The sequence below is a fragment of the Melospiza georgiana genome, chromosome 3 (assembly GCF_028018845.1).
Source record: "Melospiza georgiana isolate bMelGeo1 chromosome 3, bMelGeo1.pri, whole genome shotgun sequence".
In the NCBI taxonomy this organism is placed as follows: domain Eukaryota; kingdom Metazoa; phylum Chordata; class Aves; order Passeriformes; family Passerellidae; genus Melospiza; species Melospiza georgiana.
This window is the reverse complement of record NC_080432.1, coordinates 45385067-45406996: the sequence shown is the minus strand read 5'-3', so window position 1 is coordinate 45406996 and position 21930 is coordinate 45385067. Positions and strand designations below refer to the sequence as shown.

Sequence of the window (21930 nt, the reverse complement as noted above, 5' to 3'; positions counted from 1 at the left end):
TGCAAACTTTCCACAATACAGGTCTAGTGGACTGTCCATTACAAGTAGCTTTCTGAATCACCTTCTCATAGGCTCTTTTATCTTATTATTTCAGCTGCAAGTGTCAAAGGAAGAATGGAAAATTAGAGCATATCCTTGCTCTTCTCTCAGGCTATAGGAGGAGAAAAACCCAACCAAACAAACCACACATTCATGATAAAAAGGAAAAAAAAGTATAAAAGCTGAAACAAGATGTCACAATACCTGACTTATTCTCTAAGGGGACACATGAGAAAATTTTTGCTATCTCTAACTTTATTACCAGACACTATTCAAAACTCACAATGATAAAGGTCATAAGAGATGGTATACAAAATAAGATCACACTTCAAAAACTTCTTTCCCCTGTATTTTTAATGTATCTTTGTATGTATGTCATACATAGAAGAATAAGGGCTCATTTTTTTATTTTTTCAGGTTAGCAGACAAGTCTAAAGGTTGGGCTGCAAACATGGAAAAAACCTCCAATTTACCAAGAAGTCATTCTCCCCAGGAATAGTATTAAATAATTCTCTCTATTAATGTAAAACTTCTACAACTCCTTTCAGACCAGCCTTTCAATTTAACAGCACTGCAGTACCCCATTCAGCTATTTACAAAAGAGAATGTGTTTACTGAGTTTTATCATATGCTATCCAACCTTAGTATTTTCAAACATTTAAGTAAGAAAATGCAACACAGTAAGACCTGCAATTCTGCAGGTAAACAGGTACATGCTGGTTTTAAATGCAGCTATGATTCAAAATTATTGCTTTCCACACCTTCTAAATTGACAGAGTTCTAGAACATCAACTCAGTAAGAAGGCTCAGGGTCACAAGATTTCTCCCTTTCCTTTAAATCAGCCTTCCAGCAACCTTTGTTTAGCACTGTTTTGGTTATCCTCTTTTGTAAGGCCTATGAATTTTCATCTAACAGGACCTTGTTAATAGCTACGGTTGCTCTGAATGAGGACTTAGCTGGACAGTGTTTAGTGGTTTCCTCTTATTAAACACTGTAGGGTTTTTTTTGCCATCTGAATTTTTGTAATAAAGGTTTTGATTTTTTCAGTGCTTGTGTTGATTGAATTTTATGGCTCTTAGTGTTCTTACAAGGCAAAAGAAAGGCATGAAACGAATGTTCTTATTGTAAAAAATAACTTAAAACATACATATGAGTGCAGGCTTCCTCAAGAATTATGTAGAAGTATCTTTTAAAAGCATCATGATCAGGTCATTTCTTTAAACCTTTCCAAGGAGCTGAAAAATTGCCCTTCCTGTATCCCATTGAGGGAATTACCCACTGAGTTGCTCTTTTTATCAGTTTCTGGGAGCTGACTGGATGCTGATTCTGGAGTTGCTGCCAGGTCTTCTCAGCAGAAAGCTCAAGTTTCTGGAAACTGCCCCAGCCAGCACACTGTGTTTGGTGAGCTTCAGTAAAATCTATATTTGCATGGTCAAATTTTGAAGAAACCCAACTATTAAATTAACTGGTGAATTCGAAGGACTGCATCATTTCTCAGGATACATGTGGGCCTATTCATGAGAACTGAGGCTCAGAAAACCCAACAAAACAAACAAAACTTAAATCTTGTTTCATGTATTACTTGAGAAATACAGTTTCCTAAAATAATGACATGTCAGGGCTTTCTTCTCATAACCATGAGAAGCAATGAGAACCATGAGAAGCATTAAATGCAATTAGAAAAGTAATGTAAAGGTCAAGAGGTGAAAAATTCAGCATTTAAATTGATCCAGCTCTTCAAATATAGATTTAAGAAGTTCGAAGGTGCTACAGAAATAACTTGAAAGTAGAAATACATTTAAAGTATGTTAATGAAACTAAATGAAATTTCACTACCCTACTTGAGATGAAAGACTGGAAAAAACAACTCTTCCAGGCTGCTACTACTGTTTCATAAAAACACTTCAAATAATAAGAAACACTTTTGGGGGGGGGCAATAAAAGAAAAGGTTAAGCTCTATACAGATTCCCAACCTCATCAAGAGACAACTTGTCACCTGTATCCCCATTCCCAGAGTTCAAGTAATAAGAATTTAAATTTTGCTGAAACAGAAGACAGTGCATATGATTTTCTTGTACCCACTGATTTTTTTTCCCCCATAACTCTCTATTTAGGATGCAGCCACACCACGGGAACTGCTTTATAACTTCTATATGTATTTCCACTTTATGCAATAACAAGAAGTCTACAGAAACAATTAAACACTTCAGTCCAAAATTTCCACTTTGCCCTTTAAGCCTTACTGAGGCATCAGGAGAAACTATACATTAATGACTGCAAGTGAAAAAAATGCCTATTCTTGCTCACCATACTTGAAATGTACTTAGAAGTTATTACAGCTAACTGGAGGTATAGGTAGGCATGAGAAAGATGAAAATCTAGGACCACAGGAACAGACATACAGTAACACAGAGTGTTACTGCTATGGGAGTTTCCATGAATTAAAGAACCTTGAACACAGTTAATTTCTACATCTCTACGTCTATCTGTGAGGTCAGTTAACAAAATGAAAGGACTGGATTTCTTACTTTACATTCAACATAACACTAAGAATTTGCAAACACCTAGCCTATAACATGATTTTACTCTTTTGGCATTATAGCCATCAAGATATACCCAGAAAACCACCTGTTCCTCAATAAGTTCTCTTCAATCTCAATAGTCCTCTGTATTTCAAGTCACAACCAATTATTATCACTAGCTTCCCTCTATTTCAATGTTAGAGAAGAAAAAAGTGCCTCTAACAGTAATTAACATTTCATATTAGGTCAAACATACTGACTTGGAATCAAAATCTGAATTTTCTGGCACATTTATAAGATTTGCCATCAAGATATGAGGCTTGTAAGTAAATATCCATTCTCTCATGACTATTACCATCAGATTGTGAAGTATTTGGCTCCTAAGTCCCTATAGAAACACACAATTAAATACAGCATAGAGAGAAGTGATCTCTGTGAAGTCTTAGTACATAGCCCGAGCACTTCCAATATTGCACGTTTCTCTAGAATATTCTTTGTTCCACAAGCTACTTTTACAAATAACTGTATGTTGAAATAATTGCTTAACACAGAAGATTTTTACAGGTATGTGTTTTGTATAAACAAATTTACACCAATTATTTTCCCTGTATTTAAAAAAGGAGTAATTTTCTTGATTTATGGTGATTCTTGAATTTGGCACCAGCAGCCTCTTACAATGCAGCTTCAGGACACATTTAAGGCAGACAATGTCAATATAAGAGGTGTGGTCCTTCTTTTCATTCTCTTAAAATGAGCACTTACAAAACCTATTCTTCAAGAAATTATTCTTTTTCCATCTGAATAATTCCCTGAATAACCTGATCACACAGGTGCCTGTCTTCAGTGGCAGCAGAAGCAAGGACCTGGCAAATGTGGTCCCTATATTGCCACTGTAGGGACTTGCTTTTCAGCAACAGCATAGGCTCAGACCAGGTTCAGATAACTGTGACTCTGTACTTCAAGGCCAGCTTGTTAATACAGTAAATCCAACCATCAGGTTCCTACCATTGAATCAAAAAATGATGCAGCTAAATGATGCAGAGACCTGATCTGCTATGAACTCACTCTGCCAATTTAAATTTGTTCAAAAACCCAATGTTTTTGGTACGTTAACTTTGTACCAGCAAGCTTTATGCTGAATCAGGTATCATCTGTCCTTCCTGCAGCTGGCATAAAGTCAGCACAAACACGGCGTTGCATGCTCTAGCTAATTAAAAAGGAAAGTGCCTGTGTGCTCACACCTGATCCGGATCAGCCCAGCACAGCTGAACGATCCAGTCGATCACAGATGCACTGGGAGTGACTGCTCCACACCTACCTGCATTTCTCACACGGCAGGTATGGACACACAACCTGCACTTAAGGTGCCACAGGCCTGATATGTGCAAGGTGATAATTATCCCCTACTATTGCTGAAATTGAGAAGAAGTTAAGGAATGTTTTTTTTTCCTGCCTCCAAAGGACCAAGCCTCACAAGAACAGCTTGGGAAGAAGCAGAATCGTTTGACAGAACAAAGCATTTCTTCAGGATGACAATTTGAAAGACAATATTTGATTTTCAGGGAATTTGATCTAGGGTAAGCTAGATTTCTACCCCATCCTACAGCAAGCTACCACACAATCCAGCAAACTGACAGACTTATGACCAAAAGCAAAAAAGATGAGAAATACTGTGCTAACATTACACTGTACTTGACTATTGTTGATTTGCTCTAGATCTTACAAAAACATCCTAATGAAAACCATGCTCATCTGCCCACATGTCACAAGAGCTAGATACAAACAAGTGAATTAAAAAAATAAAAAATCCAGTCTTATATGCCTTTTATTCATTTGTTCAGCTGTGACATAATTTTAATATTATTCTGATTGTAACTGCCTGCAGTATTAGATGCCTGCAATATTAGAAATAATGGACAGGGAGCATAACAGTTGAAGTTTTTGGTGGTGGTTTTGTTAGGTTTTTTGGGGTTTTTTTCCCTTTTGGACAGGTTATAAACCTCTTCTTTACGCTGTCAAGAGTAAGGAAGAAACATATTTCAATAGCAACTTTAAAACGAAACTCACAAATTACTACCATTATGCTAAGTGCTAGATATCCCACTGTGCAGTTTTGCTTTGTGAATTTTTACCTTCTTCCATGCACACTTTTAGCCACTGATCGCACAGCCTTTCAGTGTTTTCTGCCTTTTCCTTTAAATAAACTGGCTCTGGCTCCTTCCATCTGGTTCCCCTTCCGTCAGCAACCCTGCACCTGTTCACACCTCCTCTCCTGTTGGATTCCACTGAACATTTCCTCCTCTGCCAGGGCTATTCTGGCACTCGCAACCTTTCTGTCATTCAATCCATCTGTCAGAAGTGAACTTTGTTTACCGCAAGCTTCTGCTTTCTTCTTCAAGAAGCAAAGCCCCTCAAGGTCATTGTCAAATGAACTGTCGGTGTAGATTTAAATCCACTTCTGCTAACCAGCAGCAGATGAAGTTCTTTACAGTCCTGTATTTGTGAAGATCAGTTTGGGGTATAGGAGAAATAGTAAGAAGCAAAAGAATAGCTTTTAATCATTATTTGTTAACTCCAACAGCTAACGTGTTTTTCTTCAAATACATTTATCTGCTCCTTCTTGCTAGGGCTAGCACAATCTGAGAAAGACTTTGCAGAGCTATATGAAGAAGTGGAAAAGGCTAATAAAAATATTATAAATAAAATAATAAATGAAGGCTTGACTCTGACTCTATGTAACAGAGATATTGACTAAAAATACAAAGAGAAAATGGGAGCAGTTGAATGAGTAAGTTTACAGTAAAACCTTAAAGTGGTCAAGAGCACTCATTTAAAATTATTTAATCTGCAGCTTTTTTTTTTTCTTTACCTACTGATGTTTCAAATGCAACACTATTTAAAGAAAAAAATCCTTAATATTCTTTTCTTGTTTTCAAGCCTTGTAGAACACACATATGCAACTCTTTGTTAGAATACTGTCTTCCACATTGAGGCAAATTGTAAAGACAGGCTGAAACTAAATTCTTATTGTTAACAGGATACATTATTTTTAGCAATTCCTGTGTCCATATTTCTTTTCAGGAATAGACTCTAATAAGCAAAAATTCCTGAATTATTAACTAACCTCCTTGACAGTCTCATTCTTCTAAAACAAGAAATAACTTCAATTTCACAGCACACCTTGGTATCCTTCAAAAAAAAGATAACGCTTCACAAGACAAATACAATACTAAAAAATAAATATTTGAAGTTTTGTACACATTTACAATAAACCACCCATTTTACTACCTCTTTACCAAAAATGAATTTAAAGTGAAGTTTTCTGGATCAAATCCAGGAGGTAATCCAATCTCATTAGCAGAATTGCATTTGTACTTACATTAGGTCTGAATTTCACTTCAATGAAAATTGCATTGACAAATACTGCCTAAGTTTAGCTGAATAAAATCTTAATACTGATCTATCACTTCTATGGGGATTAGTCCCTGCATTTGCAAGGAAGTAATTTCTTACGCCATGGTCTTCTTCCATGGGAAACCAGATACAGGTGAACAGATGCACTGGAAATAGAAGAGGAACCCTGGTACAAAAAGAGGATGCAGCAGTGTCCCACCTGACTACAGAGACACTTTAACACCACAGTGATTTAAGTCCTGTAGAAGCCAACTGACCAACAGGGAGAAGCTAATCGTGAAAAGTTGCTCCTATTGCTACAAAACTCTACTTTGACATGCAAACCACCAAATCCACGGGGGCAACCAAGAGCAGCACACTATTGACCTTGCCATGCTGCCAGCTCAGCCAGGGCGAGGAGTTGAGCCCCGTCAGGCAGCCGGCAGCAGCTCATCTGCTCGCTCAGGACGGGCACGTCCAGCTCAGGCTCTCCTGCCCCAGCACAAGGGCGCTGCACGAGCGCTGAGCAAGGAGAGCAGCCGGGCGGCCGAGGCTGCCGCGCTCAGGTCATTTCTTTTTCTTCCTCCTTCCATCCACCAGCTACTTTCTCCAGCAATGACAACCTACAGGCTGATGCTCTTCAATGTGAAGTTGGATAAAGTCTCCAGCTGACAACCTTTTGGGTTGTCTGTTGAATTTTTTTTCTAGGCAAGAACCTAAGGAGAAGAATTTTGCACAGTAAAGGGAAAATACCCACAAATCAACTGCTGTGACTGCACAAAATAAACAACTCTGAATATACTTCTGAAAGCACAAGACAGCTTTTAAAATTGTTGAAGTTCACAAATACCAAATGCTGACAGAAAAAGTACATTTTAGCTTATTGTAAAAACAGGCTTTCAATGTACTTGAGAGAAAAGCTTTAGAACAAGTCAGAAATAATTATAAAAATCAGAACCATTTTTTCCAGTAGCAAATTCAGCAAAAAATCCAGCAGCCTTGAATACATGTATCTGAAAGACTTCTTTCGTTCAAAAAAAATAAATCATTATCCTGTTGTCATTAGTCACACAAATAAAATACCTAATTTGAATGAGACCAAAGTAAATATTTGATACACACTCATGAACTTATTACTGTTAGTGCTGAATAATAACTGCTCAAAACAAAGACCTTATAAAGATGTTTGTTTTCTGCAGCAGTTAGTCTCTTCAGTGTTTCATCTGAATTCACACTCGCTCCAAAGCACTTTAAGTATTGTCACTGCTCCTGAACCACACTCTACATGCAGTAGCAATTTGGCTGCCTCAACAACCTGATGTGATCATTGATGTGACCAGTTGCAGTTTAAATGCCGTGAAAAAAAATTTAGATGAATCTAATACTAAAATCTGAACATGTATTATTGTCTTTTGCTTAAGAAATATTTATTGTAGGACAATAAATACAATTGTAAACCACGTTAAAACTAATTTAAAATTAATAGTAATTTATAAACACTTAATGTTCAAAATTAACACGATTTTGTATTTGTTCTTTACTCCTTCATTACATTTCCTTTCCTTCCCTTATAAAATTTATCAATGGCCTTTACATGTTTGTACAATCACTTAAATATGTTTAAATATTAAATAAAATGATATTTAAATAATTGTGTGTTATCTTGACACAAAGTGTATCAGCTTAGAAAATTTTACAACGCCCTGCCAGAAGACGACAGAACCGATTTATTTCAAATCACTCAGTATCAGTCTTCATAAAGCAGCATATGGTCTTATCGTGGCAGGTAAAATATTTTACCTTCTATAATAACGCAGAACAGCTAATTTATCTACATGCTGTATAATCAGATAAACAATTTCAGCTGCACTATGAAAACCTGTAGGCAAGGGAAAAATTTATCCCCCACCACTTTATTGATTTTTCCACACATGCATTCATATGATTGTTAACAATAGAGGCTATTCTTTCTTCCACCTCCTTCTTCAATTCTCTTAAAGCAAGCCCTTCTTTTCAGTAGTGAAAATATTTGCAGTTTCTACAGCTGCAGGACAAAGAACTCAGATTTTACGGAATTGCTCAGGGGAAAAGGAAGGGGGAACAAAAAAAAGGCTCTACAAGATTCAGTTGCAAGTAAAGCAGAGTGAATGACAACTTTCAAAGCTACCACAATCATTTACTAATGTGCTGCTATAGCAAATAAGTCTAATTTTTTTTGACAGCACCAAATTAGATTTATTTCAGAAACTGCTGCATAAATAGCATATGGCTATGTTATACTACCTATTTCAAATCCCTGTAATGTTTCCTCCCCTCCCTGCTCAAAATGGATAATTGAGCCAAACTATAAACCTTCTGCAGACAGGATACACATAAGTTCAAAAAGCAGGTGCAGGACACTTTGGTTTTTTTGGTTCAAATTGTCTAAAAGAGTATCACATATCCCGATCCAACAAACACAGGTAGTAATAGGTAATGATTTTATTTCCCCCTTTTCCTCGATAAAATTTTGTTCATTTCTCTTTCAAGCTGACAGTCATCAACACCGGGCATGACCTCGCAATCCTCTCACACATGACTACCTCTTACTTGCACAAGAAATCCTATTGATCTTTACTTTTTACGTGAGTCAAATTATTCATGTCTCAGGATCAGAAGGCTCGGACCTCCATTCATCCCTCTCAAGCTCTCATTTAGGAGCAGGGAATTGCCTCCTCCGAGCGAAAATAAAACACCAGAAAACGGGTTCCATTCATTGGAGGGGCCCAGCCCTGTGGGAAGGTGCCGACCTACGGCTCTCCCGCCTTCCCACGGGAGCAAAGTTTCCTTATCGCTTTCCCGGATCAGGCCCCGGACCCACGTGCTTTCGCATTTCTGTCCCTCGCCACATTCCCGTTCGCCGTACCGGTACGGCAAGGCACGAAACCGCGCAACCTCGGCACAGGGCAGGGCCGAGAGCAAAGCCCCGCGTTTCCGAGCAAGGAGGGGGCGCGATGCCGCCGGCGGGACGCGCTCGACGCCGCGGAGGCCGCCGCGGGCCCGTCCCCGCCCGCCTCCCAACTTGGGCACCGAAAAGACCTTGGAAGGTCTGGCGTGCGGCCGGCGGGCACACCACTGCACACATCGCGCACGGCTGCGGCTACCCCGCCGCTCGCCTGGCGGTGGTCAGTCCTCCCAGCTGCCCTATCCGTTACTGTCTGATTAGCTGTGCGAAGGAGCCCCTCCCCGGCCAGCTTTCCCCGCCATCTGTTCCACACGCGATGGCTGCCGCCCAGCAGCCTCGCGCTGCCCTCCTACCTGGCACCCGGCTCCCGGCCTTACCCCAAAGTGCTAACACAGGTTCTCGCTGCTGGCAGAGTCAGGATTTCATTACTACTACTTTGACAAGTGCAGGGTTGTTTGTAATTTCTCTTTTATCCTGATTTTGATTGTACAACCACCTCCCACTGATTCAGTTTGCTTCAGTTTTGTTGCTCACAGATTTTACTCTCCACATTAATCTCCCTCTGGCATGTTACTGCATCTGTTCCCTTTTTTATTATTAATTTTCAAATTCCCACAATTTTTGACAAAAAGGAGGTAATCTACACTCTGCTTCTGCCCATTTCATTTTCTTTAATTTGGAAGATAAGTATGAAAGCGTGCCAAAGAAGTTAATTCTCCGTTAACAGTTTATTTTCTGGCATCCTGATGCCTTTGTATATGAAAACCAGATAGAAATAAATGTTGACTGAACCACAACAACATAGTCGCAACCATCCCTACATTTAATGAAAAATAAACATACAAAGCAGAATCTAAAAAGTTTATTAGTTAGAGTTGTTTCATGTTATCACTCATCCCTGCATTTTAAAATAATGCTTTTGCATATTGATTTTTTTTTTTCAAAAAAATTAGAAATCAATCACTGGTTACACCTTATTTCTGCTTCCTCCCCCCACACCCCCAATTCTAGTGCTGTTGCTACTTTCATCAGTTAGTCAGTCTGAGTAGATTGAGCATATCTCAGTCATTTAATATTAGTAACAACGTTTCTCCAAAACTTCCCAGCATAAATGATGGACTCTGAGGTGCTAGAATTGTTGGAAAAGGCATGGTATTAAGCATGTTGCTAACTAATAGATACTACTAGAAAAAAAACCCCACAATAAACACTAAGTATTGTGCAACTCCCTGGAAGGCTGTGTATAACCACCAGGAAGTTTATGTTTTATCAGTTAATAGTATAGCTTAAATAGGGAGAACAATGAATGAGGCAGGCTGCAAATTCTAACAAGAAACACTGGTGATGACATACAGCTCAGCACCAGAGCTTCAGAGATTAAATAATGCCACATTAATCTGGGAGAGTATATGCTTTACTTATTGTACATGTAATAGAAATTAGTCTTAATGGAATCACTGAAACTAGCAAGAAGCACCCATGCACAGTAGGATGACTATAGCACTGCTAAAACCCAGTTGATATTAGGTATGCTGCTTTCTGGAAATCATATCACTGTCATAAACAGGGAAGAAATATCACATAATGGGGGAAAAACAATAATCAAGCAAAACAATACCCACTGACTCACTGTAATATAAACTTCAGGCCCTCAAGAGAGGATTTAGGGCAGCTTGGTGGCTCACCTGAACGCGAAAGCACATGTTCATTTAGTAATTTTGCCCTACCAACAAGCTGACCTTAAGAAGTTCTTAGTGTTTCCTATAAGCAAACAAGAATAATACATTTTAAACTAAACTAAATCTGCTTCTATTCTAGTCAATTCTATTTCCTATCAAATTTCAAATGACATTTCAGTCAAAAATATCTTGAGCCATCTATCTATCTATCTATCTATCTATCTACATGTATATCTCTTCAGCCCTGAGAAGATGCATGATGACATAATAAAATTGCAATTTTGAAATTTGGTGATTCCCTCACTTCTTAGAATTTCTTTAACTTGTTTGGTGTATGTGAACAGGAACTACTACTGACTGCAACTGAAACAAATAATACCTCCAGATCTGGTTTGAATGAAAAAGAGGAATGTTTTTTAATGATGATTCTGTTACACAAGAATAGTGAAAAGTATTTTTTTCATTAGATGGCACACCAAGATCTGGACAAGTTGTTAACATGTTGCATCTTTTATATTATCTTTTCAAAGAGCATATTGACATGATTTTTCATGACTATTTTCTCGTTAACTAAGAACAATAGATCTTTATGTTTTCTACCCTTTGAAGAAGGGCTTCAGGTAAGCTTAATTAGCAAGACCTAACCTTGCCAAAGTAAGAGCAATTTGACTTAAGAACTAATTTTGTGAGAATCTCCTACTACAGTAACCTCAAGGCTGAAACTAGGGCAAAAGAAACCCTCAAGAAAACTTTAAACAATCATGGTCAGTCTCATAGCATGGTGACATCTGCAAAGTTACATGACTGACAAGCAAAACTACACAGTAGAAGTTCTGCATTTCCCCTGTCTTTTGAAGACATACAAATTAGAATTACTAACTAGATTCAATAGCAGAAAGTGCATGTTAATAGCAAGTATTTCTAAGCAACATATTGCTCCAGGAAGAAAGGTGACAGGAAAAGGCAATTTTAAACTCCGTGGCAATGGTTTAGAATAGCTAATTGTAACCTTTTTTTCTTCCTTTTTAACAAGTACATTTTGTTAACTTAGAAGCTGTTTAGTTGGTAATCAATCAACAGTGTCTGAAAACTAGGATACAGCAAAGAAGTAGGACTCCTGGAGAAGAGTGCTGTTCTGCAGAGTACTTTCTTTTCTCATTATGACACAGACTGCATGTTTTTTTCTCATTAATTCCTTTCATATACATTTATCTCATTTTTATACATTAAAATCTAAAGTTTTTGTATTAATTTATAATCATATTTATTTACAATATCGAAACTTAGAATCAGTGGATTAGTGATCCACTTTTCTCCTTAGTAATGCAATAATTCATACAAAACAAAGAATTCTTTCTGTATCTTCTCAACTACCTCTTATTTCTGCCAGAACAGCACGACAGGTCATGCAAGGCAACAGAAAGACTATCCACAATGGTGTTACAGCAGTACAGGCCTCCCTCAACTCCAGCGTTGTGAGAAGACTTGGAGTGAACCAGCTGGTCCTCTCCTGAAAAGAAGAGAATCAGCAAGACGAGGCCAAGGCCAGAATACCCTAGAGATGCACTAAATCAGTGCAATTTCTGCAGCAACCTCCCACAGGCAGGACTCTAGAGCTTAAAATCTGTTTTCCTTGGCAAGCGCCACAGTAAATGAGTCTCCAACCCCCATAGGATTGCTATTACCCCTACCCTTCAAGTATTTTCACTGACACAGTTGCCATTTGAGGTGAAGGGAATAAATGAAGGAAGGCAAACAGTAAGTGAATATAATTTACATGCAACAACTGTGGATGTACCAATCCATGAAAAACATACTGAGTTCAAAATGCAAAACTAATGCCCCTAGAGACATGTAACTTTTATACCTTCACTAGCACGGAAAACCTGTTCTGCCAGGAGGTGAGCTGAGAGGAAGTACAGGCTAAGGACAAGTGTCATTTCAGTAGGGGATGTTTCCCTCTGCAAGGCAGGGAAAACAGGTGACACTATGAGAACACTTCAAACCCTGCCCTATGGATTTAAGCTCAAGGGGTAAAGAGGTAACAGATCAGGAGCAACAAATTGCTCATCTCTTTTTCCCCGTTCTTCAAGCAGCATCACCTAATGCATTTTTTGAAAGCAGACAGACGCTCCAAGTGTACAGAGAAAAAAAAAATGTGCACAGTGTTGTAGAATTTGGGGAATGTCAAGAAAAAAAAATTGAACCTATTTTCCATGCCTCATCATATTAAGTTTTCCAATAAATACACATCAGCATAGAAAACATTTCAATTCTTGTAAGGAGATGCCAAACACAAGCACACAGTAATACAAAAAAACCCCCAACTCAACGCCAAAAAAATAAAACCCAACCAACCAACCAAATCCCCCAAAACCACAAAGAAAACCCCAAACAACCAATAAAACTTCAAGGAGATCAGGACCTTGCAGAAGAGTGTCTGCACTAGGTCAGAGGAGCCATGGCAGTTCAGCATCTGTCTCAAAAAGCGTGCATCTGTGGAATTGTAAGAGAACAGGGCCAGCACAGAGCATTACTTGCCCAAAACACTGTTCCCAGCCTCTAATGATTTGCATCCAGAAACTTTCCGAGTCAGAGACTGTACATCAAAAAGCTACCTAAATCATCTCTATGTTAGGTATCCAGCTTTAATTACTTTGCTATGTAAAAGCAGGCAATAGTTCTCATTTTTACATTTTGAGTATTTTCACCAAAAAAAAATATTAAAATTATAGATTCGCTAGTCAGATTTCCTCCAAGATATCCAGAGCTTTATTGCATATAATCAGCCTTTGCTAAAAGGAGCGTGGTAAAGCCATTTGGTTAGCTATCACAACAAATCATTATTAATAAAGTTCTGCTAAATCCAAACTTTAGATATCTTAACAACTCACCCAAAACTTTTTTCAAGTTCATTAACCTCTAGCATATTTTTTTCTCTAAATACAGGCTGTTAGAGTGGTACTTTCTTCCATCTGTTAAACAACCGTGCTCTGAATTACACAGAAATTTAGCTGAATAAAAAAATGATTCATTGAATTTAATAGTTTAGACAAGGCTCTATTTTATTTCCATTTACTCAATGGCAGAATTCTCACAAAGCCCAAAAAGTACAAGACTTGGATAAACACACAGACTTCTGTTAAGTGATAAAAATCTAAGCTTTTTTTTCCCCCCTATGAAAAATTTAAACTAACTTAACTTTTTCCCTTAAGTACTGAGTGAAAGCTGTCAGATTTGTTTATGGATGTTCATTCCTGGGGGGAGCAGGGCAATGGAACAAAAAACTCACACACACAACCAAAAGCCTGCAAACAGTTGGACAATAGCATTTTCCAAGGCAAAAGGAAAAAAGTTCTGCAGTTACCCAAATTCAAGTTGCAATGAATAATTGGCATGTCAGCCTTCTGGAGTTTTCTAGAAAGATGTAATGAATAGTGCAGCAAAAGACATTGGGAACTATACCCAAGGATAGAATAGGCTCAGGGGAAGTCTTTCATTACACAATGCATTGTACTGTATCTTCACTGAGCAAGAGACTGAAACAACCTCCTCACATACTTGAGCTTACCTCATACAGAAAAAATATGTGCATTTATATATTTATATACATATTCCTGGTCATTCTGCTGAAGAAATTTCAGGTTATTCATCTGAGAACTCCTATGCTTAAAGGTGCTGCTCTACACTACAGTCTTAAACAACATTTCAAATATATTTGTCCTGCTAAACATAGCAGAAAACAAGGGTGGATGCAGCCTCCCTTGCTCTTCTTCCTGTCTAAAACCATGCCACCTCACCACCAGAGCTGAACATTGCCTCTTCTACACACTACTAATTCACTTTTATAAATTCTAGTTCATAACTCACTTTGTAGTTAATAAGTCACTAATTTAAATCTCCACTTCTAACACAACCGAGGGCTGCCCTTGTAGGCAATGACTGCAAGTATCTACAACAACTGTGGGGAAGCCTGTGGCAAAAAATTAGCAGAATGAAATTGGTACTACAGCATGTAATAGGATAAGGGGTACCTGGTGAGGTGCAGTTGGTGCTCAGATTTACTCAGCAGTTCTGTCAGTTTTAGGCACTCCTCTCTGGCTTCTGTCACATCCTGCTGGGCTTGTTCCAAACGCTGTTTGTTCCCATTGAGCTCTAATCCCAGTTTTTCTATTTTCTTAGAAAATTATAGAACCAAAGAAAGGGTATTTAAGAAATGCATAGAGATACATTTTAAGACAAAAAAAAAGTTATCAAAGCACCTGAAAGTAATGCACACTTCTGTTTTTGAACAAAAGTAGTTACGTGAAAAAAAACTGCAAAACAAGCAAATAAAGTATTTGAAATTACATTCTTATGAAAAGTCAAAATGTGTTTCATATTTAAATTCTCTAATATAAAATCAATGTTATTGTGTTCATGCAGCTTAAGAGCTACAGGCATTCAAATATTTTCCATTTTTCTCATGTGCAGGCTCCATATTTGTAGTTTGAATTCCCTGTGCTAGAGAGCCAGAAAGGCAGCAGAACAGTGGCCATCTTCAGAAGCTGCTTGACATAGGATAGCTCTTTGATAGTTAATTTATTTTTATTTTTTTAATGCCTATTACATAACCAGTGAAAAGGGGGCATTTAGCTTTGTCACCTAATATTACACAAGAGAATAAAGGCAATTTTGTGATTTTACCATTATTGAAAAGAAGTTCTATCTGAATCCTCAACATACCAGCTGCTGTTAATCCTATTATTTTATTAATATCATTAGTCCTTATAAATCAACGTAGTAACTAAAGTTGATGAGTCCATTAACTTATTTACAAATAACCATAGTTGAGTTTGCATGACCAGTATCTTTAAGTCCAGTGATACGTACTAGATTTACGTTATTCCAATCATATTGCCAGCAGTTTAAACATTTTTCGTAGAAATTCTGAGAAACATATTTTCCTTCAAGTCCATATACAACATACAAGTACCTGTAGGAATATATCTGTAACACAATACTATACTTTGTTCTAAGGATGCTTTTAAGAAGGCCAGTAGAGTACAGAATAAGCTGACAGTGTAGCTTTATCATGTAGTAACTGTTCTGCACTAATTCCCTACATAAATATTTATTTGTCATTGGGGCTGGAGGGAACTTGCATGTTTTTCAGTCAACTAAACTGTGAAAGGTCATTTGTAGTACAAGATAAAATTGTTCACATAAGAAGTTCATGCTGAATAGCTATTATACTTTAAACTCATACCATAGCTTATTTGTGATAGCTTCCTCATGTGGAAAAGATGCAATATCCTTTTTAATTATTGAAATTATTAATTCAAGCATCCTAAAAGAACAAATGAACATAACCGCACCCCAATACAAACATTTGAAGCACCTTCATAAGAACGTTGTCTCTTCTCCTCCCATAAAAGTGTTAATCTAAACTACTTACAGTTGTGATATCAAACAAATACAATCAATCTCTTCATCCAGAAAAACAACACCATTTCATTAGTGTTGGGGTTTTTAAAATTTTGCCGTTTACTTAACTGTACACTTTTTTCCCCTGAAGAAGACTCAACAAAGGTTCATGAAGGAAATTTTGATTAGAATTTAAATGTCACCTTACTGTATTACATGCACCTCCTACCAAATTATATTGGCAATTCCAAGTCCAAATGTAAAGATAGCAAAACTATCTACAAAATTGTTAATACTCTTCCCTTCTAAAAAATATAACAACCTGTTACACTGACAGAATATTTTAAAATCAGGTACTCTAAGATATTCAGTTACAAATGCTTTGCATTTCCACTTTTCAGACTTTTGTGTACTTTAAATAGAAGTCTCAGTGGATTCTCTATTCCTCTTAACAGTAGCAGCTCATAGGTGTTATTTCTCCATTCGTAGTAAACAGGGACGAACTCTTCACTGTCTTCACAAGTTAAAGATAGGGAAATTCTGCAACATTCCTAAAATCTGCTTTAAAAGTGCATCCATTCAACACACCTTTAAACAAACCCAAACTCCAAATTAGTCCAAAAGCATCAGCTAAGTACTTAAAAAAAGCACAACCACAGCTGGGAATATAAATACACTCTAGATCACTCCTTCAGGGAAAAGTTTCAAGGAACAGATGGGCTTTACACCATTGCCTCGAGTTAAACAGGCTCAGTCAGGTTTTGACACAGACCCACAGAAGGAAGCAAATTCCAAGTGCAAGAACCTCTGGTGAAAATGTTTCGTTTCCATCAGCCAGATGTTGAACCTTCAGGGCTGAACTCAAGAACACATCTATAGATTTTAGTTGTCATGAAAGTGCAGGGGGAAATTCTCAGATAGGGAAGTGTCACTTCGTGACAGGATCTTTAAATATTCACAGGTGTCTTATACTTTCTATTAGAAGTATCAAGAAAATAAAAATGTGGCTTGAAGAAGAATTTTACTTGTGCTACTTTAATCAGTAATTCCAAAATCCAGTATCAGCTCCTTTACACTCTTGCACACATGTGTTTGTGTATGTGTTTAGGTATATACGGACATACATAAACATCTTAAAATACCAATGTTTGGAGGTGCTTGCAGCATGACCTATATTCTAGAATTCTGGTAATGACCATGGCAGAAACAGCAATCTCATGAGAAAGGGATGGCAGAAAAATGCTACCCAATAAAGCATGTTAACAGCAACTCAGAAACAGCCAATCCAGGTATATTTTAGGCTTATCAACTAAATTATTCTTTTTGAAACACCAAAAACTGTTCATTCAAAATCATTTGGTGGGAGTCACACACAACACCATATCACACCACATTTATGTGGTGAAAATACATAAGGCTGGAAGCAGACCATACTCTCAACTCTATGGGATAATTCTGTTTAAAAACTCAGGTAATTGTTTGAAACATGAACCCTCAGAATGTGAGACATGTTAATATAACAGAAAACAACCCTCTTCTCTCTCCTGTTAACAATAATTGTCTCACAAATACACTTTGTCCTGAATTCTGAAACATGTCAAGTCTAGTCCATCATTAGGTCATCAAAAATTTAACTGGGATTAATCTACAGAGAAATTACAGCATCAATGAATCTTCTTCACTTTTTTTTGCAGGGAACCTTATCAGCAGCTTTTTTTCCCCAATTTTTACTCAGAGTAATTTTTGTGTTACTTTAGTTCCCATTTCTTCTATCAGAAAGCTGTAAGTAGTTCTGTAGCTGCTATCCAGGCCACAGTGTAATTGTGGGGACAGAAACAGAAACAAGCCACCAACTAAAGCATTTTGCTGACAGCTCTGTTTCTCATGCAGTGTTAATTTTATCCCTCAGTGCCTATCACCTGTGATACAGCTTTTTACCACATGATCAGAAAGTTTTTTCTTCAAGGTACTTAACTTTTCAATGTATGTGAGAGACAAGAGATGGAGCACAGAACTGCAAAAAGACAGATGACAATCTTGCATTTAAGAAAATCTGAAACAGATTTTCAGTGTAACAAGGAACAGAATTATCATAATGTATATGTACAACAAGACTACATTAAGGTTAGAACAGGCAACTTCTGGTGCTTAACTCTGCAACTTTAATGTTCTTATTACTTCTGCACATAATTTCAAAAGTACTATTTAATGTCTTGCTCTGCAGTTGCCCAAACTCCCAGGAATATCAACAGGCACTTTGCCATGGAAAGATGGCAGGCTAAACCTCAGTAAGAGAAACACCAATACTCACCATAAGCTGAAACACACTAACACCATCCTGCAGCCATATTCAGCTCAGTTACACAAAAGAAGTTTTACTTAAACAAAAATGAAGCATTAGTGAAGTACCACTGCAGTAAAATTTTATTCTAAATCAATTATTCTTTTTTCAGTATTGCCACCAACCACCTTCTATATTTTTAATTTTCTACTTTGGATCACATAGGACCCTTTTGCATCTTTTCTTGAAGTATTTAAGGGTTCCAGTTTTCATTCATTAATTTGTGATGCATTTAAAAATTATCTTCAGATTTTTACAATGCATTTTTAGGAGACCACACTAGAGATGCTCATTCAGTGACATAAGTGCAACTTTCAGGAAAACATAAACGATGATTTCTCAAACACTGAATTAATCCTCAAATATCCTTTTCATAACCTGACATTATCTTCAACTAACAATACTTAGTCATGTTGCAAAAATGCACTTTTTAATAAACTAGACATCTTTATCTCTCTAAAATCTGAGTAAATAAAATAATTTAATTCAAAACAAGTCAAATTAAAGATTAAAATAATTATTTCTTTTCATACAAATGCTGATTCCATTGTATGCAAAAAATGCAACTTTAAGCTTCAAACTGGCAGATGTTTTTCACAGAATTTTACATAACAGCAAACTGACAGAAAAGACAGATACTTTTTTTTAACAAATAAGAATGATTAAGTGGTGATAAAAAACTTGTGCTCTAAAGAAAATGCAAAAAACAACTCAGGACTTTTAACAAAATGAAAAATTAACGAAAACCAAATGAATTAAGTGATTTATGACATTCACTGTTGTCCCAGTATGTTCTTTCATCAGATCAAAAAATACACAGTATAACCTGAAAAGGAACTTCTGCACTGACTATATTATTGCCCAAATTCTGCAGTAAAATAATTCTGGCGGGTAAAGTATTATTGTGAATTTACACTACAATTTTTTTGTTTCATACTTAATTTGCCACAAGTACTAAAAGATTGAAGGGCCATAAAATAGAACCAAAAACAGAAGAAAAAATATAGAATAATAAAAATATAATCTTGGTGGTGGCTGGTATTTGAATGTACATCCTCAAAAGGCAATCAATAAAAATATAAAATAAAAATATAAAAGGCAATCTATAAAAATATGCACACTTGAAATTAATACACTTTAACAGGCCATGATGCTCATAAGTTAGCCTCATTTACTAAAATGGCCTTCAAAAGCAGAGAGACCAGTGACAGTACTCAAGACCAAGTCTTTGAAAGAGGTGCCTCCAGTATGGCCTTGCATGTACATTTAAGTACTATCTGCACCATTGACAGGAAATTTTTGCACATTTTCACACTGATCTCCATCCATATTGCCTTCCATACCTAATAATATACTAATTAATCAGGGACAGACCTAACTGGATTTTTTTTTTTTAATTTAAAAAAGCTCAACAGAAAAGACTGGTTTTGTAGAAAGATTTCAAGTGTTTTACTTGGATTACTATCAGACCATATGCAGCAGGGGTCATTTGCAGTCATTTCTATCCTAATCCTTATATCAATCAAGCAACTCCAGGTTCAGAGTGGTCTCTAAACCTCAGACCTCCCAGGCATGGCCATCTGACATAGCATATTGCACCTGAAGAAGTATCCAACTTTGGAAAGAGAGTTAGGGCCACCACAAGGTTAACCCCCTCCACATCCCAGCAATGGCTGGCTCCTTTTTGCACTCTGTTTGAATTACTGCTGCTTCCCATTCAAATCGGAATGAGGATACAAAGTACTCGTGAAAGCTACATGTGGTTTCAAAGGGGAAACTCCCATTCTGGAAATAGATTTATTATAAACTGAGAGGATATACAAATAGGTACACAGGGCTTAAAGGAGTTCACAAAGACCACCTCTTTCTAAGAGGCTAATTTACAAAAACACACAGAACTACTGCAAATTCTACAAATCATTTAGCCTAAAACAGGAATCTGAAAAACTTTACTGACAGGAAGGGCAGAAACATGAGAAGTAGCCCCAAGAAACACACATGGAAAGTTTTTTTTTCTGTCACATCAATTGATCTGTAAAGACCAGAGGGATAAGAAATACATAGCCTACCTAGATAAGCAAAGCAGGCTGTGATTTCTTAGATGGCTATTATCCTGACCTGATCAAGGACTGCTGAATTCCTCAAAAACAAGTAGTTCTGTGACCCCTTTGCCCCTTGTACTGCCAAGTGTGATGGCACCTGGCAGTACCACACACCTTGTGTGCTCCACCAAATGGCAGAGCTTCAGGACAAGAGCCATCACCTAAGCAAAGGCCATCAGCCACAAACTCTCTGCTTCCAAATTAAAGGAGAATTACCAGAGAATGAGCCTGCAGTTTCCTAGGAAGAGCAGGGGTGCTGGAGGAACTTTATGGGAATAGCATGGAGGGTGGATGTGTTTAGAGGAACACACTTTAAATCTCACTGAAGCAAACTTGTTACCTGTGGTTGTTAGCTGAGGAAAGAAGAAAAATGTGTTGCAAAGTATAGATTAATGAGTACACACACACAATTTTTAAATTAAGAAATAATCTTTGAGGTCTGTTCTTGTGCAAGCTCTTGAAGAGGAACATGGTCCCTGTGGATAAATACCCTGGGAAATGACAAGAGTGAATGGCTGAAACATATTATACAAGGATTTTACTGCATCATTTCCATGAAAATATTTGCTTTTAATTTCCCAAAATATCTGACCTGCAATACTATTTCAGGAACAAAACTTCCAATCCCATAGAGATTACTACAGTCACATTTTAACAGAGAACATTGCTGTACTACAGATTAGCTCAGCAGGCACCAGCAGAGATAAGAAAGTGTTTTTGTTCGCAGTGGAACAAGATGATTTTTTTGTTAATGGATTGCACAGGTGGGAGATGGGGGACAATGAGGTAGTGCAAAATATATGGTTCACTTGCTGATAAAAAATTCAGAAAAGGAAGGATGCGTGTAGAAAGAAGGAAGGGGAAGATTACACCTGCTTCATTATTGAAAAACAGGAAAGGACAAAACCTGTTCCTTTTATCCTTTCAGACACTATTTAAGACTACTGATGAGAGATTGGTTCTTCTTTCCTGGACAGCATTAAAGGAATAGCTGAAAAGAAAACCTATGCAATAACAACTGACAAGTGATAGGGACTTTTTTCCTTCTGATTGTTGACACAATGACTACTGATAAAGCAACCATATTTTCTTGTCAGAGGAGAAGAAAAAAAACCAAAAGAAACCAAGTATTTATTTAAGTATATAAACCAAATATATCAAGAGATGTGCAATTCTTTTCCTACTTTGAATAATTTTTAATGTGCATAAACAATTTTCTCTTTCCATATACTGGGGAGTGACATCACCATGGATGACAGAACACAGATCAAGATTACATGTGCCAAACTACAACTATGAACAATAAAATCCTGACCCTGTGTTATGTACAATAAAATCCTGATCCTGTGTTATTCCTCTTAGCAGGCTAGATGCTCAGGGGAAGTAGACCTGTACAGAAAATGAAGACAAGTGAGTAAAGAAAAGTCTACCACTGGGAATCCTAGTCCCAAACATTTTTCTTAAGGAAATAGGTAGGATTCAATGAAGGCTGCTTATACCAC

General features: G+C 37.2%; 1 protein-coding gene across 2 annotated transcripts in view; it reads right to left on the bottom strand.

The window, feature by feature from the left end:
* Positions 1–21930, bottom strand: part of SDCCAG8 (SHH signaling and ciliogenesis regulator SDCCAG8) — a 104551-nt gene that overhangs the window by 52285 nt on the left and 30336 nt on the right. For both annotated transcript variants that reach the window (XR_009114306.1, XM_058021471.1), the window contains exon 13: positions 14614–14756. Coding sequence is in view for 1 of the 2 variants with exons in the window: in XM_058021471.1 (XP_057877454.1) it covers positions 14614–14756 (143 nt within the window). In the remaining variant the exon portion in view is untranslated. The remainder of the gene's footprint in view (positions 1–14613; positions 14757–21930) is intronic.